Consider the following 21,946-nt stretch of genomic DNA (forward strand, 5'->3'; position numbering starts at 1 on the left):
AAATTAAATGTGCCGTTTTCGTTGTCTGACCGTTCCAAATTTTTAACCTGTTCCACAATTAAAACTGCCCTTGTTCCAGTGCTCCCATATATCAAAGTTTATCCAACTAGACACCCTTAAGCTATTAACCAATTTTCAGCTTGCTATTAATCAACTTTTTTTTCATACGCGGGATCCAGACCTATTATCATAATTGTAATAAAATGATGATGGGTATCCGTAATAGGGAACTTGCATAAAATTTAAAATTTGAAAAAAATGTTATAAATCACAACAAAACATAATTTAAAAAATGTATCAAAGATACAAAAACTTTTGTTTGGCTTTCGTTTGGCCCCTAAAGACGATTAAAAATTAAAATTATTCCAGCCAGGCCAAAATGCGTCGTGACGTCATTCGTTTATATGTTTACATTCTTCCAACAAAGTAAACAGAATTTTAAATTAGACGTTATAGACGTCAGTAGAAAATACAGTTATGTGACGTTACAAGTGTTTTTGATCGTTTGAACTATTCATAGAAAACTTATACTTTTACAAAATGGTTTTATTTTCCGTAGTAAACCTTTTTGACTTTTCTTCAATAGCTATATCAAACTCCAATGTTAACAAACTGGTATGTATTATAACAATGACATACGATAAATGTTAATAAAATATAAATATTTTTTCTTTATTCCGCGACGAGGTATACCCAAGTAAGTTACTTACCTACCTACTGTAGGTGGAGGCCAATAAACTAAAGAAGAAGAAGAAGAAGAATATACCTAATTATAACCATAAACGGAACCATATAGTTAAACCGTGACGGCACGGGTCGTTTGAACTATTTTAAAATACAGAAGATTTTAAATTTGTACTTCTAAGTTATTATGAGTTTTTGAAGCGTAAAATTTTAGAAATCTCATTTTTATACAAAACTGAAAATTATTATGTAATAAAAAAAATGTACAAGTTCCCTATTTGAAAAAATATTAATAGTCTACAAAAGAGAAATAGGACTTGTAGATAATGATGAATCATTATGTGGAGAGCTAGCTGATCTACAACATGTTATGCTGTTAGAATGTCCTTTACATTTGATTGAAATACTAGTTCTGAAATATTCTATACCAATCTAGTTGAAGTTAATGTACTGGGTGTCCCAATAAGAATGGCTCTCGGCCATATCTCAGGAACCGTTTATAGTACAGGTTTGAGAAAAAACATTTATAACAAAAGTTGCCTCGGGAAAATCCTGGAAATTATTTTCATAATTGTAGGTCCACCGCACCGCTAGAGGACATAATTGAATATCAAAAATAAAAAATCAAAATTTTACAAAATTTACCTAATGAAAGGGCACTGGATATCCAATCATCGTATTCTTCATAAAATTCTGCGCATATTTGATTTCACAAGTTTAAGTCTATCTTTGCAAATAAGAGGTGGGGGTAAGTGGGAAGTAAGTGGGAACCTTCTTTTGAAAAAATGGATGTAACTCCGGTTCTGCTAAATTGAATTTTACATACTTGGTCTTGTTCAAAACAGCTCTGTTTCGTCAATGTAAGAGTCTTATCTTCAAAATAGCCTAATGAGTAATATGCCAGCTAGTAGGCGTTATTTAATTATTTTCGGAAATCTAGTTTTCTTTGGAGAATATTAAATACAAGTATGCATTTTTAATCCTATATTACAAGATTAGACCAAATTATCAACATAATACCGAAAACCGCATGGCGATACCTTTTTTTCTATCTAGAGATATCTTAAGAAACGTGTAAATTTTAAATAACTGTTAAGGTCACCGGTAAACGAAGTTAAGGAAAAAATAGTGTGCTATGGAAAAAACAAATAAACATTTTCCAGATGTAAACGTATATAATTAATTAAAACAACAATAAGACAAACAACACTATAAAACATAACAAAGAAATAAAAGCGACTACTTACTTAGTGACGACCTAAATGTTCAAATTGTTGCCCATCATTTTCGATGCAAGCATTTACTCTTTCAAGAGTAGATTGAACAGCAGTCTCAATTTCTGCTTTCGCAATGCTTTGAATGGCGTTTCGTATTCTCTAGATTCTAGATCATGTTTTCTCGAGTAGTGGGCCTAGCGGCAAAAACAAGGTCTTTAATCCGTCCCCATAAATAAAAGTCTAAAACAGTTAAATCTGTTGCTATTCAATCTACTCTTGAAAGAGTAAATGTTTGCATCGAAAATGATGGGCAACAATTTGAACATTTAGACAGTCACTAAGACTAAGTAAGTAGTTGATGTTATTTCTTTATTATATTTTATAGTATTGTTTGTCTTATTGTGGTTTTAATTATTTGTTGAACATAATGAACTTCATTATGATACACATTTTCATTACGATACAGATTTTTAACCAATAGAATCGCGATATGGCATTCGCGATAAAGGTGGTACACGCGCAGTGACCAATGGCGAGTCAAATACATACGCATTGACAGTTCTCAATATGTAAACAAACTGTCAAACTGACAAACTACTTAATTTGTTTGCGTTACAAAATTAATAAATATGAATATATTTTTTTGTTGTGAATGATCATAGAAGAAATCGTGTATTCTTTTTCTCATGAGCATATTTTAGTGCGTCACAGTTATTTCTTTCTAACGCAATAGCAATAAAATGTATGTGACAGAAAAAAGGTACGTCGGTGATTACAGACATTTATAAAATTTATTCTAGTTGTCGATATATGGCGCTATAATAGAAAAAAAAATATTTACGAATTATATAATATATCTACGAATATAATCTGTAAAATTTATAAGACTATACAAATCAAAGAAAATAACATTTTATAAATGCAATAAACACAATTGATTTGTTTTTATGCCAAATTGCAAATAAAATGTGACAACTGTCAGATTTAACTAAAATGTCATGTTAGAATAAATGTTATAAATGTGTATTATCACGGACTTATCTTTTTTTCTATAATTTGTGACGCACTGAAAAATGCTCATGAAAAGGACCGTATACAACTTGCATTTAATTATCATTATGAAGCTCGACCTCTATACAAAACTGGCCGCTAGGCGGCTTGTTTCGTATCCCTCATACTCGCTTCATAATGACCATCATTAAATGCTCGTTTCATAATATACTATTAATGCATTCATCTCCATTACATGAATATATTATATTTTATTATTTTATAAATACCGATAATAAGTATTTGGACGAACAAAATTAAAATCGGACGAATTTCATGGTGGCATCGGACGAATTTCTTGGTTACTTTTGATCTCTAAAATAAATTCGGACCGATTTCATGGTGTCATAAAATGAATCGGACGAATTTCATTTCGCCGTCTTTAATATTTTAGCCGACAACGAGCAACCATTTGTGTTTCTAATCCGAATTACAGAAGATGAAAATTTTGTTTAATTTAATTTATACTGTAATTGAAGTGCAATAATAGTCGTATTTGTTCTGAATTTATGGAAATCTACTGAACAATACTTTAGCGCACTTAACTACCGATGATAAAGTTTTACTGCCATTTTAATTTGAATTACATTTCATAAAAATAGTTTTATCTTTTAAACCTAAACATAATAAGCAATTTGCTTTATTTAAGATTTCGTAAGTTCGACACCTCGTTAATAAGTTTACGGAGATAATAAACGTTGAAAGTAAAAAATTAAATTTATAGTCCTGGATCCCGCGTACCAAAAAAAAGTTTATTAATAGTAAGCTGAAAATTTGTTCATAGTCATTACGGTTATTAGTAGTTAAGGGTGTCGAGTCAGGATGAGTGTTCCAACGAAAATTTAACCCCCCTCTCAGTAACTCAGAAACCAAGAGTTTCTTCAGAATTTAAAAAAAGATGTCAATTTGTATCGAAAGGTGGACGAATTTTCATGCAAATTTCGTCCCCATTTCCCTGCTCCGCATCAACTACCAGTTTTATTTACTAGCAAGTGTAGTCGAGTGGCACATTATTGGAAAAATATTTTTTTTCTATACAGGACTCTCTATTTTTTTTTTAATTTGCGGAATAACTTTAAAGATAATTTTGGATTTAACTAATTTATAATAAATTTGTTAGGTCCAAAATTATCTTCAAACTTATTACGTAAATTAAAAAAAAATAGAGCGTCGTTTAGAGAAAAAAATTACCTTTCAAATGATGTGCCATTCGACCACACTTGGTATTTAAAAAAAAAAAGAGTGGGTCACATTTGAGGGCATGAATTTTGCAAGAAAATTCGTCCCCCTCCCATTAAGAATTGACGTGTTTTTTTAAATTTTGAAGAAGCTCTTGGTTTCTGAGTTTCTGGGGGGGGGGGGTCAAATTTTCGTTGGAGCAGACTGTATGACGTGGGCTACTGAATGGATTTAAAAACAAGCTGCTAGTTTTCACAATCATAAACTTGTCAGAATGACACGTTTATCTCGTTCCACAATTAACACTTCCCCATTTCCAGTGTTCTCATACTTCAAAGTTTATAATAATATTATGTTGCAATATATTATATGCAAAAATGTTTGTCCGACAAAAATATTGGGCATTGTAACAAGTCCGACACGTACAACGTGCCAAATGACAGGAATTATGTTTGTGATAACGAGCAGATGAGAGTTTAATGAAAGGGTAAAAAATCGATTGGAAGTTCTCTCCGACAAAATTCAGGGAACGTTTTCGTAGACCACGTACAAAACCTGTAAGATATAGACATAAATTCTGGTGATAAAACAGCGGACTATAACGGTGATAACGTCCCATTAATTTTTCTTTCAATAAACTCTCATGCAAAAATCAGACGGCTAGTTATCAACAACATAATTCCTGTCATATGACATGTTCTACGTGTTGAACTTGTTAAAATGCTCAACATTTTTGTCAAAAAAAACATTTTTTTATAAAATATTATATGACGTTAGCTAATGAATAATCTTACAAATAACCCCCTAATTTCACAATCCTAAAGTCAGGATAACACGTTTATCACGTTATTCGCGGTGTGCAAGTACTTGGAAGGGAATTGAGAAACGATCGTGCGCGAGTAGCGGAGAAATATTGCAACTTTCTTAAATAATTCATATTGTCAATCGAAAATGTCAAATTGACGTACATTTCATATCTACTGTCACTGAAGAAGAAAAATTTTATGTTGCTACACAATATTGATATGATATGCAATTATTATATAAAGGTAAATTTAATTAATTGTATTTTGCTTGCAGTACTGCATTTTAATAACTAATTTTATTTACTACATTCAATTGTTTACGTTTTAATAACATAACCTGAATCTTATTTTTTCTTCTTATTATTTTTTTGGACTATGGCCTTGACAATTATCCAGTAACCAGGACTAATATAATTGGCCAATATAATTAAAAGTGCGAATAAAGTTGCAGAGCCTAGAAATAGGTGTCGCTTTACCGAACTTGCACGATCCCAATACAATATTAAAGCTTCCCCTGTTCTAGTATTCCCATATATTAATAGTATGGTATAACTAGATCAAAACCCAGGCATCCAAAGTGAAAGATATTCTCCAACACCAAATTGTTCTATATGGTCGACATAATGTTCAGAAAAAAGTCACACCATTTTGAGCGTCGGGTTTGGTGGAAGAGGGGGGGGGAGAAATCGGTAAATTCGTAGTTTTTTAAGTTTTTCGTCAATATTTCTAGAACTATGCGGTGTTAAGCATGAACAACCTTCTATACACAAATATTCTACATTAAATTTGAAACATAAAAGGCCCTATTCATAATCTTTCTAAAATGAACGGTTCCAAAGTTACGGAGGTAGTATAGTATAATTTGTTCAAAAAAGGCATAACCCAGACATTAAAAGCAAAAGTTTTCCTCCAACACCAAATTGTTCTATATGGTCCAGATATTGTTCAGTAAAAAGTTACACCATTTTGAGCGTCCGGTTTGCGGGGGAGATGGGGGAGAAATCGGTAAATTAGTTTTTTTTATGTTTTTCGTCAATATTTCTAAAAATATGCTTTAGCGTAAACAATGTTCCATACAAGAATGTTCTACATCAAATATAAAACAAAAAGGTCCTATACATAATCGTTATAAAATCAACGATTCCAGAGTTACGGAGGGTGAAAAGTGGAGGTTTTCGATACTTTTTATATTTTTTGGGCAATTTATAATATTTTTACTGATTGAAAGAAATTTTCTTTAACAGGATTTGCTACTTCAGTGGCCGATGGTATGTTAGTGATAAGCCCTTGAAGAAACGTCAACCTCACCACCCAAAATCATCATCAATTGCTCAAAAAATATAAAAAGTATCGAAAACCAACACATTCTACCCTCCGTAACTCTGGAATCGTTGATTTTATAACAATTATGGATGCACCATTTTTGTTTTAAATTTTATGTAGAACGTTTTTGAATAGAATATTGTTTACGCTTAAACATAGTTTTAGAAATATTGACGAGAAACGTAAAGAAACTACTAATTTACCGACTTCTCCCCCATCTCCCCCCCGAAACCGGACGCTCAAAATGGTGTAACTTTTTACTGAACAATATGTGGACCATATAGAACAATTTGGTGTTGGAGGAAAACTTTTACTTTGAATGTGTGGGTTAGGCCTTTTTTGGACCAAATATACTATACTACCTCCGTAACTTTGGAACCGTTCATTTTAGAAGGATTATGTATAGGTCGGTCTAGACGGTTCAGTTGGCAAAGGCGCAGTCGATCGACAAGTTTAGTGGTTTGCGATCGATGGTTCGAGCCTCAGCCAGGTCAAGAAATTATTAAAATGCCAACGCCGTAGTATAAAACTCCATAGAGTCTACGGCTTGGTCTGGAATAAACTGGCGTCTGATCGGCCTATGGAGGAGCGGTACGGCAAGGGATAAGGGCTTGCGGCTTGGTGATACTCCTCCATAGATCTCTACCGAAGGGCGTTGACGACTAAGAACGGTATATATATATATATATATATATATATATATATATATATATATATATATATATATATAAAACAAAATATGCACAAGATGGAATGCAACAATAGACACGTGTTTCTGACTTATTAGTCGTCATCAGTATGATATAGCTATATATATATATATTTTTTTTTTTGCATATATATATATATATATATATATATATATATATATATATATATATATATATATATATATATATATGAAAGGAAACAGCAATTGCATTTTATTTCACTTCGACCACCACCGATATTCTACACGACGTGTTTCGAGCTCATGTCAAGCTCTCGTCAGGAACATCTAGGTGGATGGTCGAGGTGTAAGAAAATGCTTTTGGCCTTTCTGGTAATAATAAAATAACCAGACTTCAGTACACTTGGTACGACATCTATATGAATTAAAACGAAAAGATTTCTCTGGTATACAGAAGAAATCTTTTCCGTAGCGGACGCGAAAATGTAAATTTCAAAGTCTTCATAAAAGACGATGAACGACAAAAGACACCTCTTTGTGTCACAGATTTGTCTACAAAGCCACGTTATTCGCTACACATTCGTCAATAACGGAGAAGAACCGTGATATGAAAGGAAACGGCAATTGCATTTTATTTCACTTCGACCACCACCGATATTCTACACGACGTGTTTCGAGCTCATGTCAAGCTCTCGTCAGGAACATCTAGGTGGATGGTCGAGGTGTAAGAAAATGCTTTTGGCCTTTCTGGTAATAATAAAATAACCAGACTTCAGTACACTTGGTACGACATCTATATGAATTAAAACGAAAAGATTTCTCTGGTATACAGAAGAAATCTTTTCCGTAGCGGACGCGAAAATGTAAATTTCAAAGTCTTCATAAAAGACGATGAACGACAAAAGACACCTCTTTGTGTCACAGATTTGTCTACAAAGCCACGTTATTCGCTACACATTCGTCAATAACGGAGAAGAACCGTGATATGAAAGGAAACGGCAATTGCATTTTATTTCACTTCGACCACCACCGATATTCTACACGACGTGTTTCGAGCTCATGTCAAGCTCTCGTCAGGAACATCTAGGTGGATGGTCGAGGTGTAAGAAAATGCTTTTGGCCTTTCTGGTAATAATAAAATAACCAGACTTCAGTACACTTGGTACGACATCTATATGAATTAAAACGAAAAGATTTCTCTGGTATACAGAAGAAATCTTATTACCAGAAAGGCCAAAAGCATTTTCTTACACCTCGACCATCCACCTAGATGTTCCTGACGAGAGCTTGACATGAGCTCGAAACACGTCGTGTAGAATATCGGTGGTGGTCGAAGTGAAATAAAATGCAATTGCCGTTTCCTTTTATATCACGGTTCTTCTCCGTTATTGACGAATGTGTAGCGAATAACGTGGCTTTGTAGACAAATCTGTGACACAAAGAGGTGTCTTTTGTCGTTCATCGTCTTTTATGAAGACTTTGAAATTTACATTTTCGCGTCCGCTACGGAAAAGATTAATCTGAATAAATTAATCAATGCCTCCATATAAAATGGGAAAACTATAACTGAATGCAAAGAAAAACTATTCAAAAAATCCACAAGGAAAAAGTTTTCCTGTAGTTGGCTGTATACCATGTAATACAAAATCAATAAAATCCTTTATAAAAGGTATACAGGGTGTCCAGAAACTCTACCGACAAACGAAGACAGAAGATTCCTCAGATACTTTTAAGACAATTTAACCCAATTCACCTAGTCCGAAAATGCTTCTTAAGGGAGCTAGAGCTCTTTGAAGAGGACGCCGTGAAATTAGTTTTTCTTAAATACCTCCAGAATGCTTCTATTTATAAAAACGAAAATTGGTACGCATATTTACTTTTCAGAGATGAATCGATTCCATCCATTGCAAATTTCTAGTACCGGTCATAGGCGTCCATTTTGGGTAGAGGAACGGGTATTTTATCGCATAACTTTTTTGTCCTTAACTTTTATGCATTTTTGACACCGGATTATTAAATTGTGAGGTATTCTGGTACTAAAAGGTACTCTTGCTTTAAGTCGGTAGGACACACCGTTTTCTAGAAAAATCGATTTAAATGTTTTTCGTTTTCGGAATTTGAAAAAAAATTGAAAGAACTTTTCAACAGAAAACGAAGTATTATACCAACATAAAGTAAGAGTAACTTTTAGTACTCGAGTACCTCATAATTTAATAATCTAGTGTCAAAAATGCTCAAAAATTCAAGACAAAAAAGTTATGCTATAAAATAAATGTTGACCTACCCAAAACAAACGCCTATGACCAGTACTAGAAATTCGCAATTAATGAAATCGATTTATCTCTGGAATATAAATAAATATACCAGTTTTAGTCTTTCTAAACAGTTTTTTTTTTGAAATTTTTTTTTATTTAAAAAGCGAAAAATTTTCAAATCGATTTTGTACCTTTTAGTACTAGAATACTTCACAATTTCATAATCCAGTGTAAGAAATGCATAAAAGTTAAAGAAATAAAAGTTATGCGATAAAATAACCGTTGCCCTACCCAAAACGGACGCCTATGATCGGTACTAGAAATTTGCAATGGATGGATTAGATTTATATCGTGTAGATAAATACGCGTACCAATTTTTGTTTTTCTAAATATATGCGTTCTGGAGGTATTTAAGAAAAACTAATTATAGAAATTTGCAATGGATGGATTAGATTTATATCGTGTAGATAAATACGCGTACCAATTTTTGTTTTTCTAAATATATGCGTTCTGGAGGTATTTAAGAAAAACTAATTAGAAGACGCCATCTTCAAAGAGCTCTAGCTCCCTTAGGAATCATTTTCGGACTAAGTGAATTGGGTTAAATTATCTTAAAATTATCTGAAAAATCTCCTGTCTTCGTTTGTCGGTAGAGTTTCTGGACACCCTGTATATTTAATATTATTTAATAAAAAACTATTCACTTGAATTTAATGAGTTACGAGGAATAAAAAATTTTAAAATCTTAAGATTTGATAAACAATTAACTTATTTTTATTTGCCGTACATTAGTGTTTAAACTATCAAAACTTAATAAATAATTTAAAATCATCACTGCAGTTCCAAAGATTTTCTAACGTTAAATTAATATAGTGTGTATTCAATATAAATCGACCCATAATATATAGGGTGAGGCAGATAATTGGCCTATTAGAAATATCTCGAGAACTAAAGGCAACAGAATCATGAAAATTGGAATAAAGGGGTTTTGAAGGATAATCTATCAAATGAAAATATTTTCACCTCTTTGTAACTTCCGGTTATACCGGAAGTTGCTTATAACTTCGTTTTTTTAAATAGGACACCCTCTATATTTTTACATTTTTGGTTTCTCTTCGTTGTCTTCTTTCTTAAAATATGAGGTTTTGTAATATTATACAGGGTATTTTAAAAGATAATTACGTTTTTTATTAATTTCGTAGCAATATTCACACCCTGTAGAATTGTAGTAGTTTGACATCTAAAACTCTACTTACGTTCAAATGATTTTTAATATACTCTACTATTGTTAAGAATCATTAGTATAGCTAAATTTTTAATTTTAGTATACATGGTTGGTCGAAACTCGGAATAAGTATTTTCTGAGTTTTCTTAAATAGAACACCCTGTATTTTTGTATTGTAGTGAAATGATATTTTATAGTACTTTTTTATTTCTTAAGCATTCCCTATACCTAACTGCTTTAATTTGTGAGTTATTGGTGATTCAAGCTAAACATTAATTGCAACAAAAAATATGTAAAATTTTATTAGGTTGGTCGTGAAAATACTCAATCCCAAATAATTTTTCAGAAATAAATACATATTAATCCAGACTGGTCCTTAAAATTACCAATAATGGTTTAGCTATCAAAATACCTACGTTGTTAAGATTGTTGGCGCGATTAACAATTAAGCACAAATTAAAGCAGTTAGGTATAGGTAATGCTAAAGAAATAAAAAAGTACCATAAAATATCATTTAATTTCAATACTAAAATACAGGGTGTTCCATTTAAGAAAACTCAGAAAATACTCATTCCGAGTTTCGACCAACCCTGTATACTAAAATTAAAAATTTAGCTATACTAATGATTCTTAACAATAGTAGAGTATATTAAAAATCATTTGAACGTAAGTAGAGTTTTAGATGTCAAACTACTACAATTCTACAGGGTGTTAATTCTGCTACGAAATTAATAAAAAAACGTAATTATCTTTTAAAATACCCTGTATAATATTACAAAACCTCATATTTTAAGAAAGAAGACATCAAAGATAATCCAAAAATGTAAAAATATACAGGGTGTCCCATTAAAAAAAACAAGTTATAAGCAACTTTCGGTATAACCGGAAGTTGCAAAGAAATGAAAATATTTTCATTTAATAGATCATCCTTCAAAACCCTTTATTCCAATTTTCATGATTCTGTTGCCTTTAGTTCTCGAGATATTTCTAATAGGCCCTTTATTTGACTTATCTTACCCCTCTAAATAATTCAACCATTTAAATCCGTTAAGGGGGTAGGCGCATGTAGCGTATTGTTCTAAATTCTAGATCCTCGCTTTAAGGGGATCGGTACAAAGTTTCGGCTCCAATGCTATTTAAATGGGATTAATTTTTTTCGAATCCTGAGAAAACTAATAAGTATTTTTGAAAAATTTTAACTAAGAATAAAAGATTATACTGAGGGCCGAAAGTCTCTGAAAACTTCTATAATGTTTATTTTAATAGGTTCCAGGGGTGAAAAGAAAGAGAAAATTTAGTGTGATTTTTAAACTCAAATATTTCATTCAAAAGAAACTTTTTGTTTATTTTAAGGGACTTTCAGCCCTCGGTAATAATGTAATCTTTATTGTGCGTTTAAATTTTTCAAAAATATTTTATTAGTTTTCCCAGGATTCCATAAAATTGTATGTATTTAAATAGCATTCTAACAAGATTTTGCGCCTACCCCCTTAAACAATAATAATAAAATAATTATTAAAAAGTTTGGATTATAATTGAAGAAAAATCTCAGATTATTTTTTCTATTAAATACTTATATTAAATACAAATAGAATATTTCTGAAAATTAATTTGTTGTTTAACTTACACGCACGTATATGACCTCAATAATATTATTATTATTCTTATTGTCTTATTTGGAATATTAATGTTAATTTTGATAAAATTATAAATTTACATGATATGATATCATGGTGAAAAGGGTACTATATAAAAGTAAGAAGAGTTTACGATATTTCTAGAGTAACCTTGTAATTTTTCATATCATAAGTTATTCGTAAAAACGTTCGTGATAAACATTTTACATGTATAATTTGATACACAGTAGGTACTTTGTTAAAATGTTTAATTTAATAATTTTTAACTTTACTGAATCAAACCAAAGATAAGAAATATATTTAAAACAGAAATATAAAAATTAATCCTAAATTAATCCTAAATAATCCAATTAATCGTCATCATCATTATCATCAGCATTATCTTTTGGTAGGGGAGCCCAAGCGGGGATTTTTGCAGTTACTCGAGCGCGTCAGATTATCATATGGGGAGAAACGTGGTACGCTGCAGATGTACCTCTGCCATATAATGGCTCTTAACACAGGGGAGTTCGTTTAGGGGGGCCCGAAAAAAAAATCTATCCTTAAAAATACTCGAAATTGTCAGATTAAGATAAGGTAAGTTAAGTACATGCAAAACAGTGTATATTTAAAAAATCGACGATTTGAGCGGGGCGTAAGGGAATTGGTGAGTCACAAAGTTTCACAAGAAAAAGGCGAATATTTCGCGAAATGAACGTCAGATCGAAAAACTAAAAACTACACGTTCAATATTTTTCAAAAATCTATCGATAGATACCAAATACGATACCTCGCAGAGGGGGGTGGGGGGTAAATTTTAAATTTTAAATACAAATCCCGCGATATTTAGCAAAATAAACATCAGATCGAAAAACTGCAAAATACACTTATTTAATATTTTTGAAAAATATATCAAATGGTACCAAACGCGACCCCCCACGGAGGTGGGGTGGGGGGTTACTTTAAAATCTTAATTGGGAGCCCCCATTTTTTATTGCAGATTTGAATTCTTTTCATAAAAATAAGCAACTTTTATTCGAAACATTTTTTCAAATTATGGATAGATGGCGCTATATTCGGAAAAAACCATTAATGGAAATGGAAAATTAAATTAAAAAATGGCAAGCGCCCGCTAAAATGGAAAATTTTACTTAACTTTTTTTGGTTTTAGGACCTAATAATCACAACCCAATAGGTCCCCAAAGCGCTCGAGTGACTGCACATTTAGCATACTTTGCTCCCTTACCATTTGCTTTTATCCCTTTACAGTGTCAGCTTCTATAATTACATTTATCTATCTCCCTATCTTGAGTAATAGCAATATCAATCCAGTTTACCGATATAATATTTACTTAAATGTCTTCCCAGGTCTTCTTTGGTCTGTTTCTCGCAGTACTACCAGGACCTTTTAGGTGCAATTCTTCCATTAGGTGGTTAAAGTTTTTACTTTGAATATGCCCGCACTAACTTAATCTATTTTTTTTTATTTACAAAATTGCATCAACCACTAAGGGTCATTAGCATGGTACAATAATTACATAAATGGCTAAAATGTTACATTAAATTTTGTGAACGAGTCGTGCATTTTTTAAAAAGTTTATAGTTCTGTCGTTATTTAACCCGTTTAGGCACTCTTTGGATGTAGTCGGTAATCCAACTTGATGTCGCTCTAGGGTGTATAAAGGCAGCACAACTGTAGCAAATGGGAACTTGTTCGCCACTCAGAAGGTAATCGTGTGTTAACTTCGTGTGGCCTATACGCAATCTAGAGATGCATACTTGGTCTCGTCGCTTGCGTGTGAGATTGTATACAGCTACCTCTTCTTTAATGTTCTTCATAGATGTCTCTGAATTGCTCCAGTGAAGTTGCCAATTCTCACTTATTTTGTTTTTAAAACGTTGCTTCAGGTCGCTATGAACGCATTTAGTGACTAATGTTGATTGTGGATTTTCTGTTGCCTCCCTTGCTAACTGATCAGCTTTTTCATTTCCAGTTATCCCACAGTGTGACGGAACCCAAAGAAATTTAATAAATCGATCGTTTTCTTGACATCTCATTAGTTCTGACTTTATAAGCAATAAGATGGGATGTTTTGCGTATAACTGTTTCATAGATCTGAGGGCACTTTAAGAGTCGGTTATTATCAAAGAATTTTTTATGTTTTTATTGTTTACAAATGTTATTGCTTGCAAAATAGCAAGAAGTTCTGCTGAAAATACTTTTGATCTAAGGGACAGTGAGAAGGAGAAGTCTTGGTGTAAAGTTGTAAAAGAAGCCCCTACCCCATTGTCAGATTTAGACGCATCTGTAAAAATGTGGAAGTTCTTAGCAGAGTTTAATTTCTCTGCTGCTATCTTTTTAATTATACTATGTGGTGTGTCATATTTGTCGTGGATAGTAAGACTTGTATCACAAATAGGCAGCTGTATTCTCCAAGGAGGTTGATGTTTAAGGTTAGTTACATTGTATGTCTCAGGAAAATGTATGTTTAAGCTATTTTGTAATCTCTGTATCCGGATATAAAACGGCGGATTTAATCTTTGTGAGGTGTTAAATGTCGTTGTGAATCTGTCGGAAAACGTGTTTTTAAATGTCGGTATATGTGGATTAGCCGACAATTTAGCTGCATATGCAAGACTGAGGAAGTTCCTTCTTAGTTGAAGGGAAGGTTCACCTGATTCACAGTATAAACTTTCAATCGGGCTAGTATGATGAGCTCCCAGCACTATTCTTATCGCTGTATTATGTACAGGATCTAGTAATTTAAGTATTGGTAACTTAATCTATGCTCTCTCATTTTGGCATCAATTGATGCCATCAATAGACTTTCACTAATAACAGTATTAATATTTCCAACAACGCTAATAACTTATTTTTAAAAACATGAAGAGAAGTATCCATATTTCGCAAATATGGTCTAGAGGTAACAAAGTACAAAAAGCTCGAAGAAGTACCACAAAGTTTTTTTATTAAAAAGGTCAAAATAGGACGCGCTTCGGCTCAGCATGAGCCATCATCAGCTTAAATACAGGAACACAAATAACAAGGACTGACCTACAATGTAATGTTATAAAGAATCAAACGTGAATTTTAAGCATGTGGTGACAACGCCCACCTCAGTTAAGGAACTTTTTTTGTACTTTGTTACTTATTTTTAATTTTTTGCTACAACATGCATCTCCATCTATTTCCCCGTTACTTAATAATACTGATCCTCGGTACTTAAAACTATTGGTTTTCACAATCATTTTATCACCCAAATTAATCATTTTATTTGTAGTAATTTCATTTTTAAATAAATATTTCAAATACCCTCATCTTTTCCTACTTTTAAATATTTTTCTCGAGAGCTTGTTCCACGTTTTTTTTTCAAAATAAATAAGGACTAATCATTGAGCCTTAATGCAGTCCTAATTTCACATAAAATACATTAGCCTCTCTTCATATTCATATATTCACCGAGCAATCCTTTCTTTTTCTGCACCCACCACAAAATCAGTCGAGGAACTCAAAATCAATAAATAATACTATATCAGTATTTGTTTCTTTATTTTTCCATCAGTAGCCTTAATGAAACCTGTATCCCATCACGTATCCTTGTGTCAACTTCTCTCTCCCATATTTTCATGGTGTGACTAAGTAGTTTTAGTTCCCTGTAGTTTGTACATTGTTGTATACAGTGCTAGTCAAAAGTCCGTACCCCCCCTCGTATCTTTTGAACGGTTATACCTGTAATAGTGAAATTTGGAGGGAGGAAATAAACGGACGTAAGCTTCTTAACTAGTCACGACAGGTGACGCAATAGTGACAGATGACGTTACAGAGCCACTGTGACCGATAATTTTAAATGGGACCTTATGGCAAGTGATACCTCGTTTGAAAGGTATTCAAAATACCCATTCAGTCATACTAATTTTTTGGGTTTTAGTTGATTTTGATTTTGGAGAATAAATTAAATAAATGAAATATTGTAGTTTCTCATTTAATTATTAAAAATTCAAATGTCCGCCTATGGTTTTTTTGTCAAAAAAGTTGACGTCTTTTAATTCTCTAGTAGTTTTTACGTAAACGTCAATCATTTTGACAAGTAATCATATGCGGAATTTTGAATTTTTATTAATTAAATGCGAAACTACAATTTTATATTTATTTCATTTATTCATCAAAATAAGCTTAAACTCAAACAAAATTAGTATGACTGAATAGGTATTTTCAATACCTTTCAAACGAGGTATCACTTGATATAAGGTCTTATTTAAAATTATCTGTCACAGTGGCGCTGTAAAGTAATCTGTCATAATTACGTCACCTGTCATGACTAGTTAAGAAGCTTATATCCGTTTATTTCCTCTCTCCAAATTTCACTATTATAGGTATAACCGTTCAAAAGATACGAGGGGGGGTACGGACTTTTGACTAGCACTGTATACAGTATGTCCCTGTAAGTTGTATCCATATGGAAAACTTTTTTATTATTAATTTTACGAAAAAAAGTTATTCTTCATAAAAAGCTCTGCATGGTCCAAAGCCCAAGGTTTAACCATTAAATATAAAATTTTTTGAATATTATACGAGGTATGTCAAAAAGTTTGAATTTCACTCAGGAGTAAAGTAGCTTTATTTTTCATAATATTGAAAATTGCTATTATGATAAGTTGTTTGGAATTAAAAACTATATTCTAGTATGCAATTACATCCTTCTAATTGAATTTTTTTTTAATTATGGATAACTAACATTATTTTCAGTTACCTATTTCAATTCTGATAACTCTTTTATTATTAATTTTACGAAAAAAGTGATTCTTAATAAAAAGTTCTGCATGGTCTAAAAGTCTAAAACCTAAAATACAACCATCTTATGTCAAATTTTATCAATTTTATACGAGGTATGTCAAAAAGTATGAATTTCGCTGAAGAGTAAAATACGTTTATTTTTCACAATATGGAAAATTGTATTATGAAAAGTTATTTAGAATTAAAAACTATGTTTCAGTATGTAATTACATCTTTCTAATTGAAATATTCTGAACTATAAATGTACTTACTTTTGATCTAAATTTATTTTTTTTTGACATACCTCGTATAAAATTGATAAAATTTGATATAAGATGGTTGTTTTTTAGGTTTTAGACCATCCAGAACTTTTTATTAAGAATCACTTTTTTTCGTAAAATTAATAATAAAAGAGTTATCAGAATTGAATTAGGTAACTAAAAATAATGTTAGTTAAACATAATTTTTCAAAAAAATTTTTTTTTTCAATTAGAAGGATGTAATTGCAAATTAGAATATAGTTTTTAATTCCAAACAACTTTTTATAATAGCAATTTTCAATATTCTGAAAAATAAAGCTACTTTTACGTGAAATTCAAACTTTTTGACACACCTCGTATAATATTCAAAAAATTTTATATTTGATGGGTAAATCTTAGGTTTTGGACCATGCAGAGCTTTTTATGAAGAATAACTTTTTTTCGTAAAATTAATAATAAAAAAGTTTTCCATATGGATACAACTTACAGGGACATAGGGTATACCTTGATTTTTATATGCAGGTACTAATATAGTGCTTCCCCATTCGGCTGGCATTTATCCCAATTCCATGATATGTAGTAGCAAACAAACCCGTTTGTCAATTTGCTTCTGTCTCTCATAAAGCCATCCTCCCTCACTTCGCCAGGAATATCATGTGCTTTCCCTTTCTTGAATTTTTAAATTGGTTGGACCATTGCTATTGCTGGTTCTGTTAGTCCAACTCGTCTTCTGTCAAATTTCGTATTTAATAAACTGAAGAAGTCTTAAAGCGTATGAATAGAGAACGTGAACTCACAGAAATTTTCAAGAAACGTAAAACATCTTATCTTGGATACATATTTAGACACAACAGGTATAACTTCCTTCAACTTATTATAGAAGGAAAAATAGAAGGAAGACGCAGCCCGGGTAAACGAAAAATGACCTGGCTGCGCAACATCAAAGGATGGACAGGATTAGACTTTCAAAGTCTAATAAGAAAAGCCCAAAATAGAGAAGACTTTGCAGAATTCATCGCCAACCTTCGCTACGAAGACCTTCGCGTCCAAAGAAGAAGAATTGCTTTTCGACAACCTTTTGGTAAACTAGTATTTTATTATTTTCGTTTGGGATATATATAATTACAATCTTTGCGCTAAATTTGGCTGTTTTAAATATCTTTGTTTTACCTTTCTCTGTATTAAGACTTTTTCATGTTGCAGCACTCATATTTTTCTACTATTTTTGTGTACCCTTGTTTTTTTAATTATTGAATTATATAATTACAGTTTAAAACTATCGTTATTTTGACAATGACAAAGTTAAATACACTAGTTATGCTCAGAAGTTAGCATTCAATGAGAGCTATCGTATCTTGGTTTCCTTATCGGTAATTATTGTTTTCTGCCGAACTGATAATTATTAAAGAGTATTTAATTAGTAGTTTTAAGATTATTAGTTTGTGACAATAAATATTAATAGTTCAGGTCAGGAGTAAGTAACCTACTCTCAAGCAATTCTCGAGTATGTATATTCTATATACACTAAATAACTTTCTAACCCACAGCGGTTGTGATTTTGGTACCCAGAATAGCACTACGTCGAACCAACCGTTTCAGACTATTACAAACTATTGTAACTATTGTAACTCTATCAACACTAAACAACCCCAGTTCACATCTCTACCTCAACTCCACAATTTACCATCCGCCAGAAGCTTACCACATCTATCCAATGTTAGTCTCAAAAAAGCTAGCCCACCTATAATTCAGCCATCACAATGCTATATATATTCATAACTATCTCATTTTCGATTAAATTTAAGCAGTTAATACCATTTTCTCCTCAAAAAAATTCCGTTATGCTCTACGCATTGCTCATAGGGTATCTGCTTATACTCATTTTTCACGGATAAAGTTAAAATCATTTAAAAGGCACTTAAAAGATAACAATTAATTTCCAAGTTATACCCAATCGCAAACATTTTCGCAACTAAAACATTTTAATATTCAATATCAACCCCTCTATCTTCCATTTATTGGCGGGAAAAGCTCTCTCCGATCTCATATTAAATACTGCCACGTCCTTTACTTACGTCAGCATAAACTTCTAACTTCGCAATATAATGAGTTTTTAATAAAAACTTCCGTGCACATCACCCATGAAAATACTCGGAAAACATCGGATCTTCATATCGATAGATAAACTGGAATACATCCTTTGTAAACAACAGCACTAACTTAACTAACTTTCTTCCCTTCCAATTAAATAAAACATCCAATGAATCGCTTTCTAACCTTCCTCTCCCTCATACTGACTATACGGCTGACAATGTTTAAACTTCTATCGCTGATTACCTTTCACCTTTTCTAGATGGGTTATTATTTTCTAAAAAGTAGCTGTTATGTCGGTTATTGGAAGTAAAATGTTCCTTGTGGTAGGGGAGCCCAAGCGGGGATTTTTGCAGTTACTCGAGTGCGTTAGATTAGCATATGGGAGAAACCTGGTACCCTGCAGGTGTACCTCTACCATATATTGGCTCTTAATGCAGGGCAGTTCGTTAAGGGGGGACCGAAAAAAAATCTCTCCTTAGAAAAACTCGAAATTGTCAGATTAAGATAAGGTAAGTTAAGTACATGCAAAAGAAAAAATATTTCAAAAATCTGACGATTTGAGCCGGGCGTAAGGAAATGGGCGAGTCCCAAAGTTTCACAAGAAAAAAGCGAATATTTCGCGAAATAAATGACAGATCGAAAAACTAAAAAATATATGTTCAATATATTTTAAAAATCTATCGAATGATATCAAACACGACTTCCCACGGAGAGGGGTGGGGGGTAAATTTAATATTTTAAATACGAATCCCGCGATATTTCGCGAAATGAACATAAGATCGAAAAACTGTAAAATACACTTATTCAATACTTTTAAAAAAACTATCGAATGGCACGAAACACGACCCCCCAAGGAGGTGGGGTGAGGGGTTACTTTAAAATCTTAAATAGAAGCCCCCATTTTTTATTGCAGATTTAGATTCCTTACGTAAAAATAAGTAACTTTTTTTCGAATTATGGAGAGATGGCGTTATAATCGGAAAAAACGATTATTGGAAATGGAAAATTAAATTAAAAAATGGCAAGCGCACACTAAAATGGAAAATTTTACTTAACTTTTTTTGGTTTTAGGACCTACTCTTCACAACCCAATAGGTCCCCATAACGCTCGAGTGACTGCATATTTAGCATACTTTGCTCCCCTACCATTATCAGTTCAGTGAGTTTCTGATATAATAGAGTCACAATTACATACGATTTAATTATTTCATGCTTTACCACTTCCAGTTTTCTGGTTTCCAGCATTCCACGTATCAATTTTAAGGGTTTCCTATATTTTTATTCCATTCGCTCGCTTTCTACACTGTGTTTGGTCTGCTACATCACAATAGCCCATTTCCCATCATCCACCCCGGATTTTGACTGGCATTATAATACAGCTTCATGATAGCTCTTGGGGCAAAATAACCTAGTAATCCCCAGTTCCTTGCATAAAAATATAGTAGTATAGGTGGCCAATATATTTATTGGATGATCAGTGTAATTGGCATGGCCGTATTTTAAGCCATTTGTCTTCTCAGCTTATAGTAACACTTATTGGCAAGAACTATTTGTTTTTTGATTTTTTCTCTGCCGTTGTTTCTCATCATCCGAGATACATAAAAAAGTATTGTATTTTCATATCGTAAATTATTATAGTCTAGGTAGCTTTGAGGGTATTCTTTTGGTTGTATTCAATTTATATTGAAGTTGAAGCAACATTCTCATAATTCAGTCACTTATATTTTATATTTTCCACGTTTTCTGCGCTACTTATAATATTATGTTACTAATACTACTTAAACTTACAAACTAGTACCTAATTACAAAACATAATCACTGTTATTTAATCAAGTTTGATGTTTAATCAACTAATCATTTTCTATTTCTAATACAAACTATTAGGAAAGTAATAGGATCCTCGATTTTTTTGGATCAGCTTGTTAAAAGTCAGAGCTTAGAGTAGTTTAAGCTGTTATTTCAGTGAATTAATTCCACGGAATAATTTTTTATAATAATAAAAATAAATGAAGATAAATACTGACCTTTTTACCGTTTTTTTTTTCAGAATGGAATTACATCACAGTCAAAACCAACCAAACCAATATGACGTAGAGAGCAATAATGCTCCTTGGTATGGATCAAAAACGAGTTGTGCAAGGTAAGTAAAGTACATAATATATAAAAGAATAAAAAACCGCTAAACGCTGTAAAAATGAGTGGCGCATACAATATTCCAGCTAAAAAGAGCTGATATGAGTATTAGGTACGTGGCGCGAAAATGTATTTTCATTTTGGTCAAAAATAAAATTCTAAAAATTGACGTAAAACACATAAAAGAGTAATTTTGATAGAGTTTGTATCTTGAGGCTCTTTTGTTGCGCGTTCTACTTCAAATTAAGCAAATATTATGGAAACATCTTTTAAAATAAAACTAGAATTTTATTTTTCACCAAAATGAAAATACGTTTTTGCGCCACGTACCTAATACTCATATCAGCTCCTTTGTAGCTGGAATATTGTATGCGCCACTCATTTTTACGGCATTTTAGACAAGGCGAAAACGGCGGGTGCGTTGGAAAAAATATTCCCATGAGATTTTTTTGCATAATCACATTCGTGAGACATCCCAGAATAAGATTCAAGAAGTCGCCCACGTGAAAAATGGCCCAATTTCTTTTAACAATTTTTTTTAATCAAATTGCAAAAATCAATATTTTCGGCCAGGACAAATTTTTTTGGGGTTTTTTGGACCATTCTGGACAAAAAATTCATATAGTTTTTCCCTAAAGTCGATCGTTTTCGAGTTATAAG

At 32.1% G+C, this 21,946-nt stretch overlaps 1 protein-coding gene across 1 annotated transcript in view; it reads left to right on the plus strand.

The window, feature by feature from the left end:
• The window catches only part of LOC126885948 (proton-coupled amino acid transporter 1-like), a 575,934-nt gene that overhangs the window by 385,848 nt on the left and 168,140 nt on the right, over positions 1-21,946 (plus strand). The window contains exon 2 of the mRNA XM_050652772.1: positions 21,201-21,293. Coding sequence (XP_050508729.1) covers positions 21,201-21,293 — 93 coding nt within the window. The remainder of the gene's footprint in view (positions 1-21,200; positions 21,294-21,946) is intronic.

This window comes from Diabrotica virgifera, chromosome 6 (assembly GCF_917563875.1).
Source record: "Diabrotica virgifera virgifera chromosome 6, PGI_DIABVI_V3a".
NCBI classification, from domain to species: Eukaryota; Metazoa; Arthropoda; class Insecta; order Coleoptera; family Chrysomelidae; genus Diabrotica; species Diabrotica virgifera.